The following is a 23980-nucleotide window of genomic DNA, read 5'->3' on the forward strand; positions in this document are numbered from 1 at the left end:
TGAACTCTGATTTATAGATAGTATTTGTTAAAGTTAGCCATATAGTTACATTTTTTTTCAGAGATAAATATTCTTGCTTCTTAGCCTTAACTTTGTTTAAATCTCTCTTAAGCTCCTTTAAATTATTGTTGGTTTATGCTTGCTTCTCCACTTTATATGTTATTTGTTGTTAGAGATTGTGTCCTGTCCTTCACAGGTCCATCATAGTTCCCTATGAATAGTTACTGAATGAAAAAACACTTGAAGCTAACAATTACACAGTGAAAAAGACTGTTGCCAAAGTATGAATATATTAGGTGGCCAGATTTAATTTGAGACAGATTTTGGAATGAGATGTTGCTAGCTCTGAGTTTTCTCAGTATTGTAAAATACAGTTTGCTTTCTATACCAATGCTGCTTTAATCTCTTAGGATTAAAGATGGTAAGAAAATAATTTGGTTGATGCTTTAAGAGGGTTTCATGGCTCTGATGCAGACGTGGTCTATGATCCCTTTATTGTTATTCCTTGTTGTTAAATTAAGCTATACTAAGGAAATTGGTGCTTTCTCTTAGTGTTCTCCTTATCTTAGTGTTTTGAGTTCTGCTCTTTTTCTCAAGGAGACATTAGAGTATTAGATTCTTTTTTTCATTAATTAATTAATTAATTAATTTATTATTTTTGGCTCTGTTGGGTCTTGCTGCTGCACACAGGCTTTCTCTAGGTGCCCTGAGCGGGGGCTTCTCTTCATTGCGGCATGTGGGCTTCTCATTGCAGTGGCTTCCCTTATTGTGGATCACGGGCTCTAGGCGTGCAGGCTTCAGTAGTTGTGGCTCACCGGCTCTAGAGCACAGGCTCAGTAGTTGTGGCGCACGGGCTCATTGCTCCATGGCGTGTGGGATCTTCCCAGACCATGGCTTGAACCCGTGTCCCCTGCACTGGCAGGCAGATTCTTAACCACTGCGCCACCAGGGAAGTCCAAGATTCTTGACTTTATCTTAGAGCCAGGCTTAACACCAATTTGAGATAAAGGACTGGGATTGATTGAGACTACAAAGAAATCTTAAACTAGATAGACTTGTGAAGTGTTGATGAATTTTATATCACTTTTTAGTATTAGGAAGATAGAATTCACATAGATTTATGTATTTCAGGTTGCTTCTTGAGATCCAGTTTTTTGAAAAATCAACTATGGAAGTATAATTTGTATTCAGTAATACACACTCTTGTTATAAGTGTACAGTTTGATGTGTTTTGACAAATTTATACAGCCATGTTACCATTACCACGACTAAAATATAGAATATTTTGTTTCCTTCATATACCTTGGCAGTTAATCTCCCCCCATTCTTACCCCAGAACCAGACATCTATAAATCTATTTTCTGTCTTTATAGGTTAGTATTGCCTAGTCTAGAATCTCATTTAAATAGTATCATATGTTGCCTGACTTCTTTCACTCAGCATAGTGTTTTTGATACTCATCTATATTGTTATGTGTATTAGTAGTTCATTCCTTCGTGTTGCTGAGTGGTATGTCATTGTATAGATACATCACAATTGATTTATCCATTCACCTGATGATAGACATTTGAATTGTTTCCAGTTCGGGGTTTTTATGAATAAAGCTCTTAGGAACATTCCCTTTCAAGCCTTTGTGTGCACATAAAATTTCATTTCATTTCAGTAAATACATAGAAATGGAATTACAGGGTCTTAGAGTAAGACAAAATAATTGTGTATAGAGACAGTTCTAAGTCTACAAAAGAAGTATTAGAATTTATCTAAGTCACAAGATAAGACAACATTGAAAAGTCACTTGTATATATTTTAATTCTCTATATTAGCAATAAACACTTTGAAACATTTTCAAAATGAAAAGAAAAAATAATGCCAACTTATAAAAACATAAAATTATACCTGCTATGTAATGTGTAAGAACTTTCAATGGTATACTGCCATCTCTCCCTGCTCCCATTTATGGCCTTTGTGCTAATTATTATTAATACATTTTGCTTTATGTGTGCTATAACCATCCCCCCAAATATGTTGCTTTCTTTGGCATTAAGGAATTATTTCTGAAGAGATTTTTAAGATGAGAATAAAATATCTTTCATATTTACTATTACTTTGAATAGATCCATTCCTTTGAATAGATCTGCATTTTCATCTAAATATCATTTTCCTTCAGCCTGAAGAAGTTCTTTAACATTCTTTGTTGTACTGGTCTTCTGGTGACAGATTCTCTCAGTTTTTGTTTGTCTGAAAATGTTTTTATTTCACACTTTCTTAAGGATATTTTGGGGGATATAGAATTCTAGACTGACTTTTTCTTTCAATACTTTAAAGATAGTGTGCTCTCTTCTGGCTTGCATTGTTTCTGATGAGAAGCCTGCAATCATTCTTACCCTCTTTCCCTATATATTAATGTGATGCATGAGTTTTAGATTTTCTCTTTATCACTGCTTTTTTAAAATTTGGTTATGATTTCCTTGGTATGATTTGGGGGGGGGGTTGGTATTTATGTTTCTTGGGATTTTATTCCAAACTCCATTTTTGAGCATCTTTTATAAACATGTATTTGTATATTCTTAATTAATTGAAGAATTTGGGGATTTTTTATAAGTACTTTTCTATTGAATGTCTCTTAATTTTTAGGAGTTATTTAGGGATTTTTGGTATCATTGCAGTTATATATGTCTGTATTAAAAGAATGTATTCCCTTTCCCCTATATTTACCTCTAAATTTTATATTACATAGTATCTTTAATTTAGCACTTAATTTGTTGAAGTATTGACAACAAATTAAAGACTTTAAAGTCTTAACTTTAAGACTAAACACTTAGTTTTTTGATTTGCATAATTAACCAATTCAGGTCAATTTAATTTTGCAAAATATGGTTACACATAGCTATAATAAAATGAGGTGAGGCTGCTCCTGGAAATCTCCACCCCTTTGCAAGAGCCCTGATGATATGTCTGCCTCCTACCCCTTAAAATTCCCTTACTCTTCTCCCTTCAGGGAGAAGGTGTTTTTAGAGCATGAGCTCTCCCTTCTCCATTCCTTGATTAATGAATAAAGTTTCTGCTCTGCTATACCAAAGCGTGTGTGTGTGTGTGTGTGTGTGTGTGTGTGTGTGTGTGTGTAAATAATAAAATGAGTTGTTTGTATCCATATTTAGGTTGAAACTCATGGTGTTATCCCTTTGTTTAAATATGTAAAGTGGTATTCTAATTACAGTTCATTTCTAAGATAATACTTTGGTGTTGACCATAAACTTTTTTTGCTTTGAATTTAATAAGGACTTAGCAGAGTGAAACATTAATGGCAGACTCTTCATTATCTCATGTTCTTTTTTAGGCCTGATCAACCCCGAATAACCAAAGATGTAATTTGTTTTCATGCTGAAGATTTCTTAGAAGTAGTTCAACGAATGCAGTTAGATTTACATGAACCTCCACTGTCCCAGGTATATTTTAAACTATTATTATCTTCAATTTAATTTTTATTGTGGAAAAGACTTATTGGTATTTCTTGTTTTGTTTTGTTTTATTTTAGTGTGTCCAGTGGGTTGATGATGCAAAACTTAATCAACTGAGGAGGGAAGGCATTCGCTATGCCAGGATTCAGCTGTATGATAATGACATTTATTTTATTCCAAGGAATGTTGTTCATCAGTTCAAGACAGTTTCAGCTGTATGCAGTTTAGCATGGCATGTTCGTCTCAAGTTATATCACTCAGAGGAGGACACTGCTCAGAACACAGTTACTCATGAAACATGCACATCACCAGATTCCACATCATCAGTTCTTGGACCTCACACTGACAACATGATTTGTGCTGTAAGCAAAACCTCCTTGGATTCTGTTTTTTCAGACAAACTTCATTCTAAATATGAATTACAGCAGATTAAACATGAACCTATTGCAACTGTAAGAATCAAGGAAGAACCTGTGAATGTTTATATTCCTGAAAAGACTGGAGCACCAAATAATATGGATGGCAAGAATGTTAAAGCAAAATTGGATCATGTTCAATTTACAGAATTTAAGATTGATGTGGACTCTAAATTTGAAAATAGCAACAAAGATTTAAAGGAAGAAATGTGTCCTGGAAGTCTCATAAGTCTAGTTGATACAAGGCAACATAGTTCAACACATTCAAATCAAGAGAGAAAAGATGATAACATTTTGTGCTAAATTTGTATATACCATTTAAAATTGGTTTTTTTCTTAAACTTAATAATGTAATAAAGATTCGTGAATTCTGAAAGCAAGCCAAGAACTTGCTCCCAAGTCTGTTACAAATTATAGTTTATGTAGCTTTGTAACATTCCTCAGTGCCTGTCCATAACTGTGAAGTATCAAAGCACTTAGGGCTAGATGCACTGTAAACATTGCAGGTTTAAACAAAAGGAGTCTTTAAAAAAATCATTTGAGTTGGAGTTGTAGGTTTTAGAATAGAGCTGACATTAAAATATATATATATATATATATATATATATATATTTTGTAATATGAGCCAGAATTCTTTTTTGACAATTTAAGGCTTTTCCATAGAGCTTATTTATACCGATTTTTTCTTCATTTTAAATGTGTCAGCACTGTAGTGTAAATAGCTTTAAAAAAACTTTTTAGTGTGATTTATACTGAAATGTGAGCCACTTAATAAAGGTTCATAATAATATGTTTTCTGTTGGGTCTGCAAAAAAACCCCACCGAACTGACAATTCAGTTAAATCATTTATTTGATCTATTATGTTTCTGCTGGTATATCCACTTAGAGTGCTAATGGAGTGCAAATGTATGTATTCAAATCTTGTGAATATTTAAATTCCCCACACTGTGCAAGCATTTTTAAAACCAAGATTCAGTTATGAAAGCATATTTATATGTGTGTGTGTATGTATGGGAATATATATATATGTTATCATATTTTGCATAACTTCTTAAATTGCTGAATAAGATGAATATGTGAAACTTCCTATGCTCCCTGGAATACATTTTTAAATATTTATATTCAACATTAAGAGAGCAGCTTAGGTAATAGAATCAATTTTATAAGTTGGGAGAAACAAGGTCTGTTAGTGATATTTAACCCTTTAACTAATGAAGTTATGTGACCTGATTATATAGCCCTATAACATGAATTTTCTTTGTAGTGTATGGAATAAGAAGTTGAGAAAATTTTCTTACTAATCAGCACCCATACTATACCTAATAGTAGCTGAGAAAAAATGTTCAGTTACAGAAAGTTTAATTCTGAGCAGTTAAAATCCTCTATTACATTTTTCTTGAGGAACAGAAGGAAAATATGGCAAATACAAAATATTAAAATAAGGGCAGTGACTCAACTGCCATATACAAAGAGATAACTAACAAAATAAGATCTGTTACCTCATCTTTCTAAGCATCCCTCTCCCTACCCTAGCAAGGTAAACAACTTAGAGTATTTTTTTCTTTTTTCAAAAGAAGCTCTAGAAAGTAAAATTGGGATAGGAAACAGGATTGCCAGTGCCTAGCTAAAGATGATTAAAACAAATCTCTTCAATAATGGACTTCAGCACCATTTCAGATTGCTTCCACTACTGTAATTAAAAGTCAAACAAATGTCTTCAGTGTATGCTTTGATGTTAGGAACTCTGCTGGTTGCAAATCTATTTTCTTTTACTTGAATTTGGTATTTTTCTGAGCTCATACTTTGGTTGATTACTTTCAAATGGGGTTCTTTGTGCTGCCTTTTGAGCTAGTGTTGCTATTCCACTTTGAGTGGTTTCTACTCCAGCCTCATTTGTGGTACCCATAAAACTGCTTATCTCTCTGGTCAGGGAGAAGCTTACTCAGAGGCATTTCATCAGGAAAAATAAACTGCAGCATTGATGTCATTTCTGGCCTCCAGTTTAAAAGGGTAGGCAAATATTGTAAGGAAATCTCAGTGGTTAGTAGAAAATCAGTATATTTGCAACATAGGAATTTTCATGACGTAAGGCAAGTATAAATCATGCAAATGTAAATAGGGATTTTTGTTTTATATATTACTTAACATGCTCCTCACCACCTTTATCTTCTATTTTTAGCTAAATTTATGTATTTTCACCTACCTTTTAGGGAGACAAAAGTTTATAACAAACCAGTATTGAAAATTGAGAGAGAATGTGGTAAAAATGTTTAGGTTTTTCTTTCTTTAAGTGAAGGGTAACATATTTAACAAGGTTCGTTTTAGCTCCAGTTTTCCAGGGTCATACACATAGATGCATGAGACCATACTGCAATAAAATATCTTTAGGGTATCCCTGCAAAATATATGAGCCTTAAACTTTTAACTTAAAGACATACCTAAAACAACCAGAGTGGTTGCTTTTAAGTGTAGCTTCCTATATAACCTATAGTCAACCTTCTCCATATTTTGAAATTTTAATTGTTTTGTAAAATGCATACATCTCTGTGGAGGTGAAATACAAGTTAGTGAACACAGATTTCAAGATACAGCCTTGTCACCTTGAGTAATGCTTATGTTCCTGTCTTATGGGTTATAATTTAAAAATTCTCTTCAGATGCAATCTGAGAAGTTGTTGGCTATGTTTGTTACATACAAATAATTTTTATTTCAATATTGTATTATATTAATGGTTTCCTAGTTAGTACATTCCAGTTCTTATCTGAACACAACTTTTTTTCTGTTATTTCCAGTTTCTTGGACCAGAATAATGGAGCACTTAAGATACAGTTTCTATGTGAACTTATACTATATAGAATAAATAGTTGTTATGTAAATTATTAAATTGCCATACAGACCTTTACAAAAAAAAAAAAAAAAACTAAGGTACCTCAGTGGTGTCTGCTACAGTGAATTTTTTCTTTTTCATTATTTTTGTTCATATCCTTTTAGCTAAGTAATATATTCCATTCTCAGGTTAGCTGGTGAGCTATCAAAAGAATTAAGCATTTGTGATATTTGGTTGAAAACTTTACTAAAGCCATATTCATTATTGTCTTTGTCACTACAGCTGTTGACCTTAAATAAAGATTAGGTTGATCTAGCACAACACTCTGTGTGTGTGTGCATGTGCCTGTGCGCGTGTATGTGTATAAGGTTATTGGAAATACTGTTTGTTTCCGCATATATTCATTTTTAATCCATTCTTTAACTTTGTGGTGGGGGGGTGGTCATGGAGGGTAGGAAATATTTTATTTCTTGGATTAAGTCTTCAAGGTATTTCATTAGTGTTCCTGAGTGTAAAATAGGTTTTTCCCAAATACTTATGGCAGGTAAGATCATCTTTGTAAATAATAGATTTGCACTGTTTTGGTAAATTTGGATTCAGTTATTTTTTGGATAGTTTCATTGTCATGTAAAGCAAATATCTCAGTTCATTTTGCATCTTTAGCAAAGGTGCAGGATTTATTTTTGGAGTTTGAGAGGAATTTTCTTTGTCTTCCACCTTTCAATAAATACTAAAATTGATAACCATAATCTTTTTCCATGTTTTGTAATTATTTTCTTATATTTGACATTTTGCTTTCATCTTGTCATATTTAAAAATTCTTGTCTCTGTCTTCAACAGAAACCATAAGATCTTGAAAGTGATTCCAGTCCGAAAATCGTTTTTACTCTTAAAAATACCAAAAATTGACTTATGCCAACAGAGAAGAATATTAAAGATCACCTTAAACAAGGTCGCTAAACTAGTAAGGTATGAGTGCTGGGATGGCATGGTAAATTGCCTCCCTTCCCTCTAGATATGACTATTTTTATCCCAGGAGGAGAGGACAAAAGTACCATTGTTTTCAAAATACTTTTAGGCTGGTAAAAAGTGACATGATGGGTTTTATCTTTAGAGTGGTAGAACAGCTGTTTCTTAATCTTTCTTCCTTCTGTTTAACTACTTTGATATGTAAACAAAATTTTACTGGTTTTAGAATGTGCTGTTTCATTGAAGAGTTCTGTTTGATATTGGCTCTGGCAATATACCTCAGATAAGAAAATTAAGAGGACAACTCAGGAGAGGTATAACATCCTTAATCTCTGTCCTGGCTTTTCTGTTCAGTTTTTCCTGTAACCCACTGCATATTGCAGATGGGAGTGACAGCTTTCTAAAATGTTAAGCACAAGGAACCTAAAAACAGAGATGTCTTTCCTTTTTAAGTTTACAGGCGTTGTATATCATATTTCTACTGGGAGAGCAGGGAAAGGAGGGGGAAAACATCTTGCATTTTAGGTTATCTTCCCTTCAGGATTTCAGACTCAATCAGGGAATGTGAAATGACCTGAGAACAAAATGTGGGAAACAGAATTATGTTAACTAGAAATTAAAACTTACTACTCGTATGCTTTATTACCATTATCTACCTTCCAGGAACGGCACTATTAAAATATGAGAACTTTGGATCCTTCAGTACATTTTGAAGTTTAGAATTTATACATTTATGTCTTGAAAATGTTAAATCTTTACACTTTCCTATAAAGGTCATTGCTATTGTACTACTGACTACTACTAAGTGTGCAGACTCGCAAGTCAACATAGTTGCAAATATTTTGCATAGTAGTGTTTAAAATTTTATTTAGCCAGTTCAGTCCCCACCCAGCTGTCAAGTTTCTTCTTCAGATGAAATTTTATGTGAAAAATCTCAAGTCTGTCTTAAAAAAACCAAAAAATCTTGAGTATGACTTTTATGCCCTTTTTTCCATCTGTCTTCCTGACTAAGTTCTTAGAAATCTGTCTGCTTCACTTCCTCATCTCACTACAATTTCACTTTAATCCTCAAATTTAACATTTTAGCTGAAGTGATTCTCTCAATGGTCACCTTTTGACTACCAAATCCAGTGGGTGCGTTTCTTAATACTTCTGTTTAACCCCTGTAACACTTGTTATCAATCATTTACTCATTAAAGCTCTGCATGACCTGTTGTGGGGTTTTTTGTTGTTGTTGTTTTCTGTTTCTTCGGATGGCTTCTTTTACCTCTCCACCATTGTTTAAGGCAGTCTCTATGGTTCTTCCCCTTAGGTCTTTAGGCTTTGTCCCTGAACTATCTTCGTGACCCCATGACTTCAGTCAGCCTTGGTTTCTCAATCTCTAATGACCCATGTAATCAAGTCTAAATTCTTCTCCCTTGCCCCCAAGAATTAGCTGTTCCATTCCCTCCTAATTTTGTTATTGCGTCACTCTCTCTCTCTCTGCAGTCATCTCATGGTAATCTTATTTCTCTATCTTTTCCTCTGTGTACAGTTGACCCTTGAACAACATGGGCTTGAACTGCGAGGGTCCACTTACACACATAGTTTTCAATAAATACATACCACAGTACTATACAATCCGTTGTTGGTTGAATCTAAGAGTGTGGAACCTTGGATATGGAGGGCCGGAGGGCCAAGTGTAAAGTTATAAGTGGATTTTCGCCCGCATCGGGGTCAGCGCTCCTAACCCCCATGTTGTTCACGCGTCAACTCTACAATATATCATGAGATTTTCTTGAGTTGACCCCAGAAATGTTTGTCTACTCTTCTTGTTATAGTAGCTGTTCACAGTCATAGTAGATGTTCATCTCACCTAGGCTCTTAAAATAGCATAACATGTTCTAGGCTGCCTGTGGCCCTCTGCCCCCTCTGCCCCTACCCCCATTCCAGCCCATTACATTACCACCAGATTAACCTTTCTAAGACAGATATGGTTGCTACTCTTAGAAATATTCCATGGCTCCAAAGAGCCTTTAAGATGTGGCCCTTCCTTTCCAGCCTTATCTACTATAATCTCTTCCATTTGATGTACTCAATTTTCAGCTTTACCAGATGGCAGTACTTGCCATTTCCTTTGTGTACTTTTAAAATTCTTTGCCTTTGCTGGGGAAAATCTCTGCCTCGTATACAACACGGTGAAATCTTACTTCTCTCTTCAAAACTCCAGTTAAACCATCTCTTCTGTGTATCTTTTACTGACCTCATCTGCTCCAACTGTCCCCTCACCTCACAGTGATATAGATCCAGTTATTTCCTCTGCTTCTTGTGTCCTTTCTTCACATCATTAACATTTGTTAAGTGTATGTCAGGCGCTAGCTAAAGCATGAGTTAGAAGTTACAAATTTTCTTTATCCCTTTGTGTCCCCAATACCTAATATATAGTACACTTGGTGTTCAGTAAATATTTGAAGGAACAAAAGTTGAACCTTAACTTTATTGGGGTGGAAAAACAAATTATGTAGGTTTCTATAATTTAAAACGTCCATCTCTGACTTAATTCGTAATGTAATTCTAGAATTGCAACAGAAAAGTGGAGAAAATTAGATCAGTGGGCACTATAAAGAGATGAAATTTCTATTTTGTACTTACTACAGCCTTATAGATAAAGTTTAAGAAGCTACCTATTAGATATCTAGGCCCATTGGGCAATGTGGAGAGTAAGTATTGTAAAGATAATTATACCTATAAAACTTGTTCAACTTTTTTCCGTTCAACTAGAGATACACTGAAAATTATTACAAATTAAGGATAAATTTTAACTATACCTAAAATGATAAAAATAGCAAATATAATTTTCTTTTAAATTATTTTTTATTTTTGGCTGTGTTGGGTCTTTGTTGCTGCACATGGGCTTTCTCTAGTTGCGGCGAGCGAGGGCTACTCTGTTGTGGTGCGTGGGCTTCTCATTGCGGTGGCTTCTCTTGTTGCAGAGCACAGGCTCTAGGCGTGTGGGCTTCAGTAGCTGTGGCTCATGGCCTCAGTAGTTGTGGCTCGCGGGCTCTAGAGCATAGGCTCAGTAGTTGTGGCACAAGGGCTTAGTTGCTCCGTGGCACGTGGGATCTTCCCAGACGAGGGCTCGAACCTGTGTCCCCTGCATTGGCAGGTGGATTCTTAACCACTACGCTACCAGGGAAGCCCAGCAAATATAATTTAAGAAGCATCTTAATATCTCATAGTCTGAAGCAGAATTTAACTATACCTAAGTCATATTTGGCAAGATAAAGTCTGGTTATCTGGTTGTCAGAGAGGCATTCTGATTAAGCTTGTGTCGTTCTCCCTATTGATACTATAAATAAACATTCAAAAACTGAAAATATTGAAGCAAGATGATAACACGCACTAGGGGGTAATACCTATTCTGTTAATTGGTGGTGAAAATTAATGACAGCACATGCCAAATGCTTATCTAGCACATTGCTTGGCATATCATAGACACTACAAACGTTAGCTTCTGATCCTGGAATTAACATAGTAAAAAGAATAGAAGAGCTGTGTGCTGGGTCACCCTAATTTCACATCTTCACATCACTTCTATGTATTCCTGTCTCTAATTTTGGGCAGAGGATAGGCATCTGGCAAGAGGAAAAAGTTGCATCAAGAGGTCAAAGGTGAGGTATGGTGGAGGTAGGACATCAAAAACAAACTTCTTGTTCACTATTTTGCTCAAGGGATGGCAATTCAAAATCATGTCACAGACTGTCTTTTCCTTATATAAGTGAATTACAAATTTGTGTTTGTAGTGTATAGATTATAGTGGTAGTAAATTTGCTTTATGGTGTAGGATTACCAGTATGGTTACAGTATGATTGGCTAACTTTAATATAGGGCAAGCAAATGAAAGTAAAATATTGAAGTGTAGATCCCTCTCAAGCTTTTAATCCAGTGTTGTCTTTATGTAGCATTGATAACTGGTATCTTCTGTTGATGCTTTCTTTTTTTTTCTTCAATAGGAAACTTATTTGTGGAAATAGCATTTGGAGTTAAACTTCTCCATTTACCAATGACCATGGGCTAATTTCATTTAATTTACCTGGGCTTTAGTTTTTCTATCATGAGGAGGTTTTTTGTTTTTTTCCTGTGTACCTTTATCTAAGTCATGAATTCTAACGACACCAATAATACTTTGAGGAAGAGTGATGTTTACTCTGCAAACATGATCAGTCAAGGATAAAGGAAACCCCTTTGTTTAATGCTAAAAGAACTCTGATAATTTTCCTCTCAATAGAGAGAAATAACTTTTCTTTATGATGCAGGTGCATAGTAATATGCCTGCCCCTATTTGAAAATGGCTCTATGGTTTCCTTTCCTTTTTTGGCCATCACTTCCGTTCATTAATCAATATCAGTTCCTCTTATTTGCTGCACTGTGAAAAAGCAAAGTAGAAACCAGATGATCAAATTCTGAGGTTAATAACTCTTAAAATTACAGTAAGCTGTAGCCCACGGATGGATTTCTACTCCTTGAAGCTTTATGCAAGTATTTTTCTTAATGCTTGGAAGCTCTCCATTGGTGGATTTGTGGTCATGTTTCATGTGGTAACGGATGGTGCCACCACATCTGGTTTCTGTGTTCATGAAATGTTGAATAAGTCGTGGTTCCTTTGAATATCTATTTCCTACTTTTCATATTTTTAATTGCTATAGAAAATTATTTTGTTCACATGTTGCTTTTAATCAGAATTTTTTTTTTTAATAAATTTATTTTTGGCTGCATTGGGTCTTTGTTGCTGCTTGTGGACTTTCTCTAGTTGCAGCCAGCGGGGCTCCTCTTTGTTGCGGTGCGCAGGCTCTAGGCATGCAGTCTTCAGTAGTTGTGGCTCACAGGCTCAGTAGTTGTGGCGCACAGGCTTAGTTGTTCTGTGGCATGTGGGATCTTCCCGGACCACGGCTTGATCCCGTGTCCCCTGCACTGGCAGGCAGATTCTTAACCACTGCGCCACCAGGGAAGCCCTTAGTCAGACTTTTTGATAAGTATTTGCCCAAACCAGTTTAAGTTACTTCTCTGTGTTGACCTGGAAATTAATGACTTCACTAAAACCTTTCAAATTTAAGTTTCTTTCTTAAGGCAGAATGTGTTCTTTTTATAAACACCATCAGTAAACATCTCTATTATAAACGAGGTATCCTATAGCTAAGACCAAGGGGAAGATATTTTCTGCAATACTTACTGTTTATGTATTATTAGTTTTGTTTCCGTCTGTAAGCATAATTTCTCTTTTATGTCTTTCATTACTTACTGTTCTAAAGTAGGCTGTGATATTGTGATTTATAATAAGAAATATGTATCTAATCTTCATCCCTGTTCCTGGCATAGGAATCACATACCCTTGGAATTTCCTAAGTGATAAGTGTGATTAAGGTGTCTTTTGAGCTTATGTTAATGAGGAGACTCTTGCAAAGCTCTTAGGTAACCTACGGATTGGGGCTGGTTGCCAGGGGAACCAACCTAGCTATTAAAGAGTTGAAACTTTCAGTCCCCCTCTCCCCACCAGGGCTGGAGATTGGGTTCAATCACCAATGGCTAATGATTTAATCAATCATGCCTATGTAATCAAGTTTCCATAAAATACCAAAAGGACAAGGTTCAGAAAGTTTCTAGGTTGGTGAACATGAGGAGATGGGGAAAGAGTGGTGTGCCCAGAGAGCATGGAAGCTCTGCACCCCTTCCCCATACCTTGCCTTATGAATCTTCCATCTGGCTGTTCCTGAGTTAATATCCTCTTATAATAAACTGGTGTTCTAGTAAGTAAAATGTTTCTCTGAGTTATGTGAGCTGCTCTAGCAAATTAATCAAATTCAAGGAGAGGGTCATGGGAACCTCCATTCTAGAGGCGGTAGGTCAGAAGCAAGGTGACAACCTGAATTTGTGCCTGGCATCTGAAGTTGCAGAGGGGGTGGGGGGCACGTGCAGTTTTCTGGGACTAAAACCTTAACTTGTGGTATCTGATGCTATCTCCAGATAGTGTCAGAACTGAGTTAATTCCTTGGTGATGTAGGGAAAACACACACACATCTGGTGTCCGAATCGGGGAGGCACACATCAATAACTTACTGCTGCTTCAGGTTGTTTATTTAGTGTGGCAGTATACCAAGTTAAGTAAGAAGAGTTCTACTTCCTGGGACTCTTTCAGATACTCTTACAATTGATTGATCCTCATGTGTGAACAAGTTGGTTATTGTGTTGCCTTTTTACATATAATTCTTACCGAACTTCTCTTTTCCTTGGAGACCAGTCCCACATTTCCTCTTAGTAATGTCATATAGAATTTCTGCTTTTGCTTGTTTCATGGCCTAGCTCAGGGGTCAGGAAACTACTGCCAATAGGCCATATTTAGGCCACTACCTGCTTTTTGTATAGCCTGTAAGGCAAGAAAGGTTTTTACAGTTTTAAATGGTTGAAACAAAAATCAAAAGAATAATATGTTGTGATATGTGGCAATCATACAAAATTTAAATTTCATTGTCCACAAATAGTTTTATTGGGACATAGCCATAGTCTATGGCTGCTTTCTCAGCACAAGAGCCGAGTAGTTGTGACAGAAACCATATGGCCCACAAAACTTTAAGTATTTACTATATAGCCCTTTACACAAGTACTTTGCTGACTCCTGGCCTAGCTGATTGTTTACATGTGGTGCTGTTCCTTCTTTTCTCTGTGAGAGATTATACTTAGATGATACTTTCACAAATACAGGTTTTCCTGAACTACAAAACCCTCCTATCTGGTTTCTCACAGAGATTACAGCTTTCTTCTGCTTTGAATGTATTAATAATAGATTCCAGTGACCAAATAGTGTAGATCTCTCAATTGAATTAGGAATACCTGAACAAGTCTTGGAACATTATGCTCCCCATATTAACTATCCTTCTTAATCCTATTTTTACATACCCCAAATACTAATATATACCAATTATAAGACAGGGAAGTATTTGTAACTGATCAGTTTTTTATTTATTTACCCTACCTCTGTAGTTTCAAACAAAGAGTTAAGCAGTATTAATTTGTAGTGTTGTGGCTGAAACTTTGTCATATTATCTGTCTTTACAAAGGAGAACTAGACCAAAATGCTATATTTAAGCAATCCTCTCAAGTATTAGCAGCCAGAAACCACTTTTTTGTTAGATATTTTTTAAATGAACAAAATACTCCTTTAGATACTCCCAAAGCTAAGTGAGGGCTGTATAGGGCAAGAACATCACCCTGACCCTGCTTTAGGGTTATAAGACACTTAAGACTCTTTGGAATTCTTGTAAGTACTGCCACCTACACTTCACTGGAATTGGTTAAGTACCCTCGTAGGGTGATCTATAATTTTTCAAACCAGGACACTTCTAAGAATGAAAGGGGAACTAACTCCCTGAGACCCTAGGACAATAGGCATAAACTGGACTTTCCTGACATAACTGGGTTGTATAGTTCCCCTAACATTAGAAAGAGGCAAGCTTCTGCTCTGTTTTAATATGCTACCTCTAATTTATTTGTTTCAAATAGAAGGCAGAGGTAACAATGAACTTAGCCTAGATAAAAAACTGTCGAACTCTCAGATTCTTTCTGAATGTAAACATGAAGTGGCACCCCTAATTATTTCAGTAACTGTTTTTCCTTCATAATCGAGAAGCACTATTTACTTTGGTAGTAATGGGGCCATGATATATTAAACTTCTACCCAAATATGTAGATTAAAGGCTTTATATTTACTTTAAATGTTGATCACATACTTAAAACATTATTCAATAGTCAAGTAGAAAAATAAGATCCAAAACAAACTTTATTTACATAGGACAATAAGCGTACTAATAACTCAAATATTGAATAATTAAGTTTTGGGTTGACTAGAAGTCCATGATTCACCAAGACTACTTTATGGAAGCAGTATAAAATTACATTTGATATTTTTCTCAGTTCTCTGGCATTCTTCAAGCTTGCAAGGATTCAGAACACTTTAATGATAGCTTGTTGAACAGCAATAAAATGAGATGATGTCCTTAGAAGTCAGTCTCTCACAAAAAAGACGTTATATCCAAGCTCTATCAAAGCCCCAGCCAGTAAGGCCCATAAAGGAATGAAGACATAGGACAGATTCATGGTAGTAAACTGTTCCAGTTTAGCACAGAGTGCAAGGCAGAAGGCTAATTTAAGTAACATTGCAATGAGGTACCAGGCTTTTTTTTTAATATTGTGTGATCCATGTCGAGGGTCAAAGCCAGACTTACATCGCCCAGCCATTTTCACAATCAGCATGACAAGAAGGATAGTATCAAATATCCAGACTGGAATAAATATGAGGAACCAGTTCCAAGGTGCCTTCTCATCCAGTTTCAACACCAACATGATCAAGAAGAGTAATGTGAAAAGCCAGGTGAGTAGTACTCTCTGAGCCAAGGACATTCTCATTTAAACAGTTTAAAGAGGCTGTTGCAGAGTCGAAAAAAGGGAAATATACCCTAAGAGAAGGAAAAAAAGTCAAGATTGTTTTGATACCAGAAAAAAATTTTTCTATTCCTGGTTTACAAAGCTGGCTCTTTGCATCTTTGTAAAACTGACCTATATTTCTGTTTTGTACTAGTACTGTATGACTGTTACTGAATATGTTCTAATATCTGTGAGGTCTAGTACCTATTTACCATTTTCTTTTCCAGAATATTTTCTACTATTTTGACCTTCCACGTTTTTCAATGCTAAAATCACTAATTCTTAAAAACTTGGAATTTTGATAGGAATGCATTCATCTATAATACTTAGGTGTAAGCACTTATTTAATCTTCACATATAGGTTTAAGTACGTTCCATACTTACTCATTTTTTTTATCAACCTTGTGACGATCTGGAAAAGGGTAAATAGAATGGTAAATCAGAAGCCAGGCTGCATGAAGTTGGGTGAGGAGTTAACAGAAGATAATGAAATGCAAACCGTTGACAACATTTTATTCCTTTGAAACATTTGGAGAAAAGAAGATGAAAGGTCAGACATACAATGAGGATGACAAAGGAAGGATCAAGGGCTTCCCTGGTGGCGCAGTGGTTGAGAGTCCGCCTGCCGATGCAGGGGACACGGGTTCGTGCCCCGGTCCGGGAAGATCCCACATGCCGCGGAGCGGCTGGGCCCGTGAGCCATGGCCGCTGAGCCTGCGCATCCGGAGCCTGTGCTCCGCAACGGGAGAGGCCACAACAGTGAGAGGCCCGCGTATCACAAAAAAGGAAGGATCAAGAACAAATTTTCAGTAAAGTAGGAATCTAAGTATGATTATAAACAGAGGGAAATAAGCCACTGGGCAGTGATAGACTGAGGATGAGAGAGGACACTTGATGGCAACAGGAAAAGATCAGAAGGTAATGGGGATGGTAACAAAAGCATGGGTGATAGGAGTAAAAATGCAGGAAGATAAGAAACAGGGAAAAGGTGAGGAAGCTGGCTAGATAAGTCAAATGCCCTAGACTATCATGTTTTAAGTAATTATATTTTAGAACTAACTTTGCTACATCTCTACTACTTCAAACAGTGGGTGACATGGTGCAAGAGTATATATCTGTTGTATTTCAATAGTGACCTATGAGTCTCCTAGCTCCCTTCTTTCCCTTATACCCATCTGCCTGCACTCAACTTGTTTACTTGGCTGGCAGATACTTCATACTGCACTATGAAAAACAGATGCTTTTGCTCCCAGGAAGGCATTTTCCGTGCTGGTCTCCTTTCCTGGCCAGAGGCTGCCATTGTGGAATGTGGGACTGACTTTGGAAGAAGAGGTGGAGAGGTGCATACTGATTTGTAACTACAGATGAGTTTCACACTGTAAATTGAATTTGCTCAATTCCCATTTCCAATCGATCTGGCCATTTTTATGGACTTTTAAAAGGTTTACGATAATACAGTTGCTTAAACGTATCTTTTCCATCAGCCAGCCACTGGATGAGTCAAGCTTCATTTTTTCTGGTAAAGAACTGAGTAGCAACTGGTCACAGGAAGGGAGCTGCATTCAACATAGGTACTTGAAACCTGGAGGTGAAAAGGCTGCAAAGAACACAGTCTTGTGGCTACAAGTTCTATTATGTGGGATGCAACAAACTTTTGTATGCACTTTTACTAAAATGCCCTCGACTGGGAAGCACTCTGTTGATATTTAAATGACACTTGAAGGATTATGGATGCTGGGGTTCAGTGATGACCTACAACTCCGATTTCATTAATTTGTTAATAAATCTCTGTTAACTTATATTTGTTTCCTACTACTACTCTTCTTTCTTCTTAAGGAAGGGCGGTGGGGGGGGGGCAGGGTGGAGGGAGCTGCATACTCCAAAACAAAAATTTGTTCAACTAAAGTATTTCTCATTTGAGGTGGTTATTTCTTGCACCTGCAAGATAGTTAAGTATATGCTTATCCATTGTTAAAACCTGCGCTTCCCCTAAATGGCAATCTAAAGGCCCCTGCCCACAGTTCAACGTCTCGGTACCAGGTGTATGGGCTTGATCATTTGTCCATGGTGCTTGCCACACCATCTCGCATTTCCCTTCTCTCGCGACTGCCAGTAGACTTCCCAGTGAACTCGCCCCATCCCGAAGACAGTTTTGTTTAATGGGCCCCCAATACAGAACTATTCTAAACAATGAGTCACTTTCTAAAGGTTCCTGCTGCAACAGCCTTGGCCAACCTGACCGTCCTTCAAAGGAACAGCGTTCTGCTTACACTTACCTGATTTTCGGGCCTACTTATCTCAGAACTTCAGGGCGTTCCTAAACTATCCTTGCCCTTTGTCTTCGAATGCCGAAGGTCCGCCAACGGTGCCCTATCCGGACTCCCCCTATTCTGCACTGTGGGACCAGTACATTCTGGAGTTGAACGCAGTTCTTGTACAATATGATCCACAATGCAAACAGAATCCCGGTGCCAAGAGGTGTATGTGCGTTTGGGACCGGGAGTGTGAGGGGGTGAGGGGATGAGGGACGGCGACACGGCCCACGGAAGCATCTGGAGGCCAGGGCACCGGGGGGTGGGGGGCGCGGGGGGCGAGTGCACTTCGGAGGATGCCGGCTCGTTGGAGCCCCGGACTCACCTGGCAGCGCCGCTGGCTGGAGAGCGCAGAGGGGCGCGAAGATTAGGAAATTCGCCAGTTTGGATCCTTGGCCTTTTCCACCACGCTTTTTCCCCCATTAAATCCAGACCCCGTCACATGATAATCAAGAAAAAGATCTCAGTTCCGCCTCTCCAAACAACCACAGTGGAACCTCTCTCAGGTCTACCTCGGGGCCGCGCCCACATCCGGGGCAGGGTCTCACCGCCCTGGGCCTACCCTATAGGTAGAGAGAACGCCAATCTGGGTTCAGAGGCCCCCTTCCCTGCGGTAATTGGGCCATTTGGCCGCCAGTGCCAACCAACCGACTTTTCCGTGCGATCGGGTTTGTCAAAAAGGCGGCAATAAAAGAAGCCAGTAGGCCCGCCTCTCTACTGCTACGGGCTAGGAGGAAAGTCAGTCTAAGCATAGCCGGGAGCGTCCGCGGTTCCATTGGGCCCACAGATGCCAATCAGACTTGCCAGCGCTCCGCCCCGCCTCCGCGGGGCGCCCCGCCCCTCCCCTCGCTCTCCCAGTCCGCGCGCGGAGACTGCAGGCTCAGGCGCAAAATCCTGCGGGAGAGGGGGTGGGGCGACGGCTCTGGAGGCAGCGCGCCCGCGGGTTGCTTCGTTGTGGCTCGTCAGGCTCCCGTGGCGGCGGCGGCGTTTGCCTCGGTGTCTTCCGCGCGCACTCCAGCCGCCTCCTAGCGGCGCGGCGCCCTTTCCTACGGTAAGAGCCGGCATCACCTCCGCGCTGAGGCGGGCCGCGTGGAGGTCGTTGGGTTCTGACAGAAGCGGAGGATGAAGCTGGACGAGGGAGGAGAAGAGCGGCGGGTGGTATGGAGGTGGGGGGTGTGGGGGCATCGCGTAGTCCTCCCGGCCCGTGACTTCCTCGGCAGCCGCCGGCACCTGCGCTCCGGGACACTATCATTTGGCCGGTGACGGAGGCTCAGCCTCCCTCCTCCCGAACCCGCGCTGTCCTCGAGCCTTGATGGTGATGGGCCGAAGCCCAGCGCCGCCTCCCTCCCCTCCGACCCCTCCCAAGTCCCCTCTCCTTCGCTTCCTTCCCCTGGCGCTATGTTTGGGGCGCGTCGGGTCCTGGAGGGAGTGCGGGGTCATCGGGTGGCCGAGCCGGGGTCGGCGGGGAGCGGCCAGCTAGCAGTCGGAGGAGCGGGCTCGGGAGGAGGGGGCGACCCTGCGCGCGCTGGACGCCGACTGGAGTGGGTCGCTGCCCTGCTCCCACTGAGCGGGCAACAGTTTAGTTTTCTGATTCCAGCACAGACTGCGGAGCTGGCGCTGAAATCCTTGGCATGGGCCTTAAAGGGATATTTCTGTCTGGAAACAATGCCGCGGTCCATCAGCGTGCTTCACCTTTTCTTATTTTTATCTGCCTGATGTTGACAGCCAGTGTTCTGGTATTGTTCCTTCGAGACATGGCTTTCTAACGCAACACCTCCTTGTAGAACTTCAGAGATTATTCTGTCACTAATCTGTCACCCTTTTAATTTTTAGCCCGGCCAAAAAAGGCCCTGCTTTATAACAACATATACTGTCTAGGGAAGTACAGAATCTGGAACAATTTATTAATCTCTGTATCTACATACCAAGTAATTTTAAAATTCGTGGTGAATGTGTTAGGTATTTTGTTATTCACACTTGCTCACTTTGTTAATGGTATATTCTGCTTACTTTGAGATTGGTTGTTATTTATGGTACTTTGATTTTATAGCTTTTGGTTAGCTTTAACCAACTAAGCATTTGAAGATTTTTCTTTTTTTTTCCCCTTTGAGACTGGCTATAGCCTTAGTGTTTGCTCTTGTTTCTAGGGATTATGTAGTTTTAAGAACTTTTTTTCTCCAAAACTGGGCTTTTTCATAGATTTTTAAAATTTTAAGGGGGAATTCTGATAATTTGGGAATTAGGCACTTTAGCCTAAAGAGCCATAAAATAGCATAACAATATAAAATCCTAACTTTTTGGAGTAAGGGTTGCTAAGTCTGAGAGAAGGAAATGGGTATCCTCTGTCAGGTGTAGTGGCTTAGCCTCTAGATTGCAGACCAATATGGAGGTGTGGTGAGAATGAGCCATGCCTGAGACCAGACACAGGTGGTTCCAGGAGCGTTTTCTTGCAGGGGAAATAGCCTGCCTCTCACACAGGTTAGTTGTCTTCCTGCATCAGGTAGTATTAAGTTAGGTGGTAGTAAAGTAGGAAGTGTCTGTGTTCCAATTTTCAAACTTGCTGGTAGGGCTTGAAAATGTGGTGAGCGAATAAAATATAGTGTACAGTGGGGGCACTCTTGCATAGTCAAGCCTCCAAGAATAAACTTTTTTTGAGTCCAGACTGGCACTGGACAGTTGGCCCTAAAAGTCAAGTAAGTGACCTGAGCAATTTTTAAACCATGAACTTTTTAGGCTAGTCCATTTCATTCAAAATTGCAAGGAAATTTTTTTTAAAGTTTTTATTGGAGTATAGTTGACTTACAGTGTTGTGTTAGTTTCAGCTGTACAGGAAAGTGAATCAGTTATACATAGATCCACTCTTTTTTAGATTCTTTTCCCATATAGGCCATTACAGAGTATTGAGTAGAGTTCCCTGTGGTACATAATAGGTCCTTATTAGCTATCTATTTTATATATAGTAGTGTGTATATGTCAATCCCAGTCTTCCAATATACACCCCCCTGGTTAACATAAGTTTGTTTTCTACATCTGTAACTCTATTTCTCTTTTGTAGATAAGTTCATTTGTACCCTTTTTTAAGATTCCACGTATAAGCGGTATCATGTGATATTTGTCTTGTCTGACTTAACTTCACTAAGTACAATAATCTCTAGGTCCATCCATGTTGCTGCAAGTGGCATTATTTCATTCTTTATTATGGCTGAGTAATATCAAAATTATAAGGAATTTGTACTGAAAAAGGCTATACTAGACTGAGCCGAAGAAAATTTAGGGTAGCATGTAGGAAAAGTGAGGATTGTCTATGTTACCTCATTTAATCCTTTTAATCCTAGGAGGTAGCTATTGTGATTACTGTCCTCCCATGAGTTAATGTAGGTTAACTCATGTGTTCAAGATTTCTCAGCTAATAAGTTGGTGGAGGTGGAATTTACATCTAATCAATCTGATTACAAAGCCTATATTCCAAGCTGTTGTGCTTTCCCATCACAGTAAAAATGGCTTCGTAGAGATTTGGTTGAAGGAGAGTAATCAATGGAAAATAATGCTGCAAAACCATAAACTGAATATTCAGTAACGCTTTGAGATCGTTGTAAATAGGCACTGTTGAGTGTTGCTGGGATGTAAGGATGGAGTAACCTTCCCTGTCTTTGAGGAACATCCCTTTAGTGGGAGAGAGAGATATTTGAACGAATAATGGTAACACAATGCAGTATATACTATAAGTGAGTGCCATAGAGTGTGGTTTCATGGAAAGAGAATTCAGTTAAAGTTCAGACAGACAGACCAGCGTTTGAATTCCTGTTTTGATTTGTGACCTTGAACATGATACCAAACCTTTTTCATCTTTAGTTTCCTTATCTGTTAAGTGGAGAGAATAATGTTTCAAAGGGGAGTATTAGTATTAAACAAAATATGTAAAGTATTGTCACATTGGTAAGCCCTGAATAAAGAAGAAGGAAAAAATAAATTGAACAGAGTTGAGAAGGGGTTGGAGGTTTAGCAGGGAGCTATCTCTGGAACCTAAAAATGTGACTGATAATTTTGATTAGTGGGGAGGGAAGGCATCAAATACAGAACACACAGAACTGGAGGCAGGAGAACCGGAATATGGATTGTTGAGGGAATGGCAAGTAATTGTGGCTCTGTATAGAAAGTATTTTTGAAGGCCAAATTTAAATGATAATTTTATAGAAATGTGGCTGGGCAATTTTAGTGGTTACAAATTGCATACTTATAGGAATATCTCAAGAGTTTGTGCATTGTTACATTTTTATTTAATATTTACCTTTGAATACTTATTTTCCCTACTGTCAGTTAAAATTTCATTTCCAAACATGTTTAGGCAAGCAACTATTTCGTTATTTCATTGGGATACTTCATTCTAAGCTGTAAAAGAAGACTAAGGCAATTGCACCAAATTTGTGAGGTGTGTTTTGGGATTATTTAAAAAAGAAGAAGAATCTTGGGAATTTCCTGGAGGTCCAATGGTTAGGACTCCATGCTTCCACTGCAGGGGCCCTGGGTTCAATCCCTAGTTGAGAACTAAGATCTGCAGGATGCATGGCTGGGCCAAAAAAATTAAAATAAAGTAAGGTAAAGTAAAGAAGAATCTTAAGTGATTGATTGCCTTCCCTTAACCACCCCCCCTTACCTACTCTGTTGCCATATAGAGTCAGTATTGCAAACTACCCTTTGCATATGTATACCCTTTGACTGTCTTTTCTGAACTGAAACTTGAGATGTGACTGTTGGACAGAATGTTTTAAATTGGGACCGTCCTTGAAAAATCTGAGAAAAAGTCCCATGGTTATGTCTTCCCCTCAGGTTAGCACAGAACCGTAAATACTCCCATTGGATTTATTTATTTATTTTTAACATCTTTATTGGAGTATAATTGCTTTACACTGTTGTGTTAGTTTCTGCTGCATAACAAAGTGAATCAGCTATACGTATACATATATTGCCATATCTCCTCCCTCTTGCGTCTTCCTCCCACCCTCCCTATCCCACCCCTGTAGGTGGTCACAAAGCACCAAGCTGATCTTCCTGTGCTATGCAGCTGCTTCCCACTAGCTTTCTATTTTACGTTTGGTAGTGTGTATATGTCAGTGGTACTCTTTCACTTTGTTCCAGCTTACCCTTCCCCCTCCCCATGTCCTCAAGTCGATTCTCTACATCTGAGTCTTTATTCCTTTCCTGCCATTAGGTTCATCAGAACCATTTTTTTTAGATTCCATATATATCACATTGGATTTATAAATGTGGATCACTTTATAACCAGAATCATATGACTAAGTTGAAAATATTAAGTGACATTTAGGAAAGCTGCATTTTTAGTTCCAACTTGTTAGCTTCATGTAAATTGCTAAAATGACACAAAATAATAGAGGTGAGTTTTCAGATGAGAAAAAGAAATTGCTTCCTAGAACAGGTAATTTTAGAGGACTAGGAAAGAAAATATGCTGGACTTCATTTTGAACAGGAACTGAAGCAGGAAATGGCGGTGGCTGAACCACAACCTGATAATAATCGTAACATGA

At 38.5% G+C, this 23980-nt stretch overlaps 3 protein-coding genes across 5 annotated transcripts in view; 2 read left to right on the forward strand and 1 right to left on the reverse strand.

The window, feature by feature from the left end:
* RSBN1L (round spermatid basic protein 1 like) overlaps positions 1-7451 on the forward strand; it is a 65161-nt gene extending 57710 nt beyond the window's left edge. Inside the window, exons 7-8 of the mRNA XM_024738090.1 lie at positions 3338-3446; positions 3536-7451. Coding sequence (XP_024593858.1) covers positions 3338-3446; positions 3536-4177 — 751 coding nt within the window. The 3' untranslated portion in view covers positions 4178-7451. The remainder of the gene's footprint in view (positions 1-3337; positions 3447-3535) is intronic.
* An 8004-nt stretch (positions 7452-15455) lies between these two features.
* TMEM60 (transmembrane protein 60) lies at positions 15456-18941 on the reverse strand. Its single transcript, XM_024738119.1, has 2 exons — positions 18763-18941; positions 15456-16157 (listed from the first exon to the last, which is right to left on the reverse strand). Exon 2 carries the CDS (start codon positions 16105-16107, stop codon positions 15706-15708), a length of 402 nt encoding a protein of 133 aa, XP_024593887.1. The 5' UTR covers positions 16108-16157; positions 18763-18941; the 3' UTR covers positions 15456-15705.
* Positions 18942-19310: 369 nt separating this feature from the next.
* The window catches only part of PHTF2 (putative homeodomain transcription factor 2), a 142920-nt gene continuing 138250 nt past the window's right edge, over positions 19311-23980 (forward strand). For all 3 annotated transcript variants that reach the window (XM_024738099.1, XM_024738102.1, XM_024738101.1), the window contains exon 1: positions 19311-19488. The gene's annotated coding sequence lies outside the window, so the exon portion shown is untranslated. The remainder of the gene's footprint in view (positions 19489-23980) is intronic.

This window comes from Neophocaena asiaeorientalis, unplaced genomic scaffold (genome assembly GCF_003031525.2).
Source record: "Neophocaena asiaeorientalis asiaeorientalis breed wild unplaced genomic scaffold, Neophocaena_asiaeorientalis_V1.1 scaffold170, whole genome shotgun sequence".
Classification (NCBI taxonomy): Eukaryota; Metazoa; Chordata; class Mammalia; order Artiodactyla; family Phocoenidae; genus Neophocaena; species Neophocaena asiaeorientalis.

Excerpts from the sequence above, each read along its gene's own strand:
- TMEM60 (XM_024738119.1), bottom strand. The coding sequence starts at position 16,107 with ATGAGAATGTCCTTGGCTCAGAGAGTACTACTCACCTGGCTTTTCACA.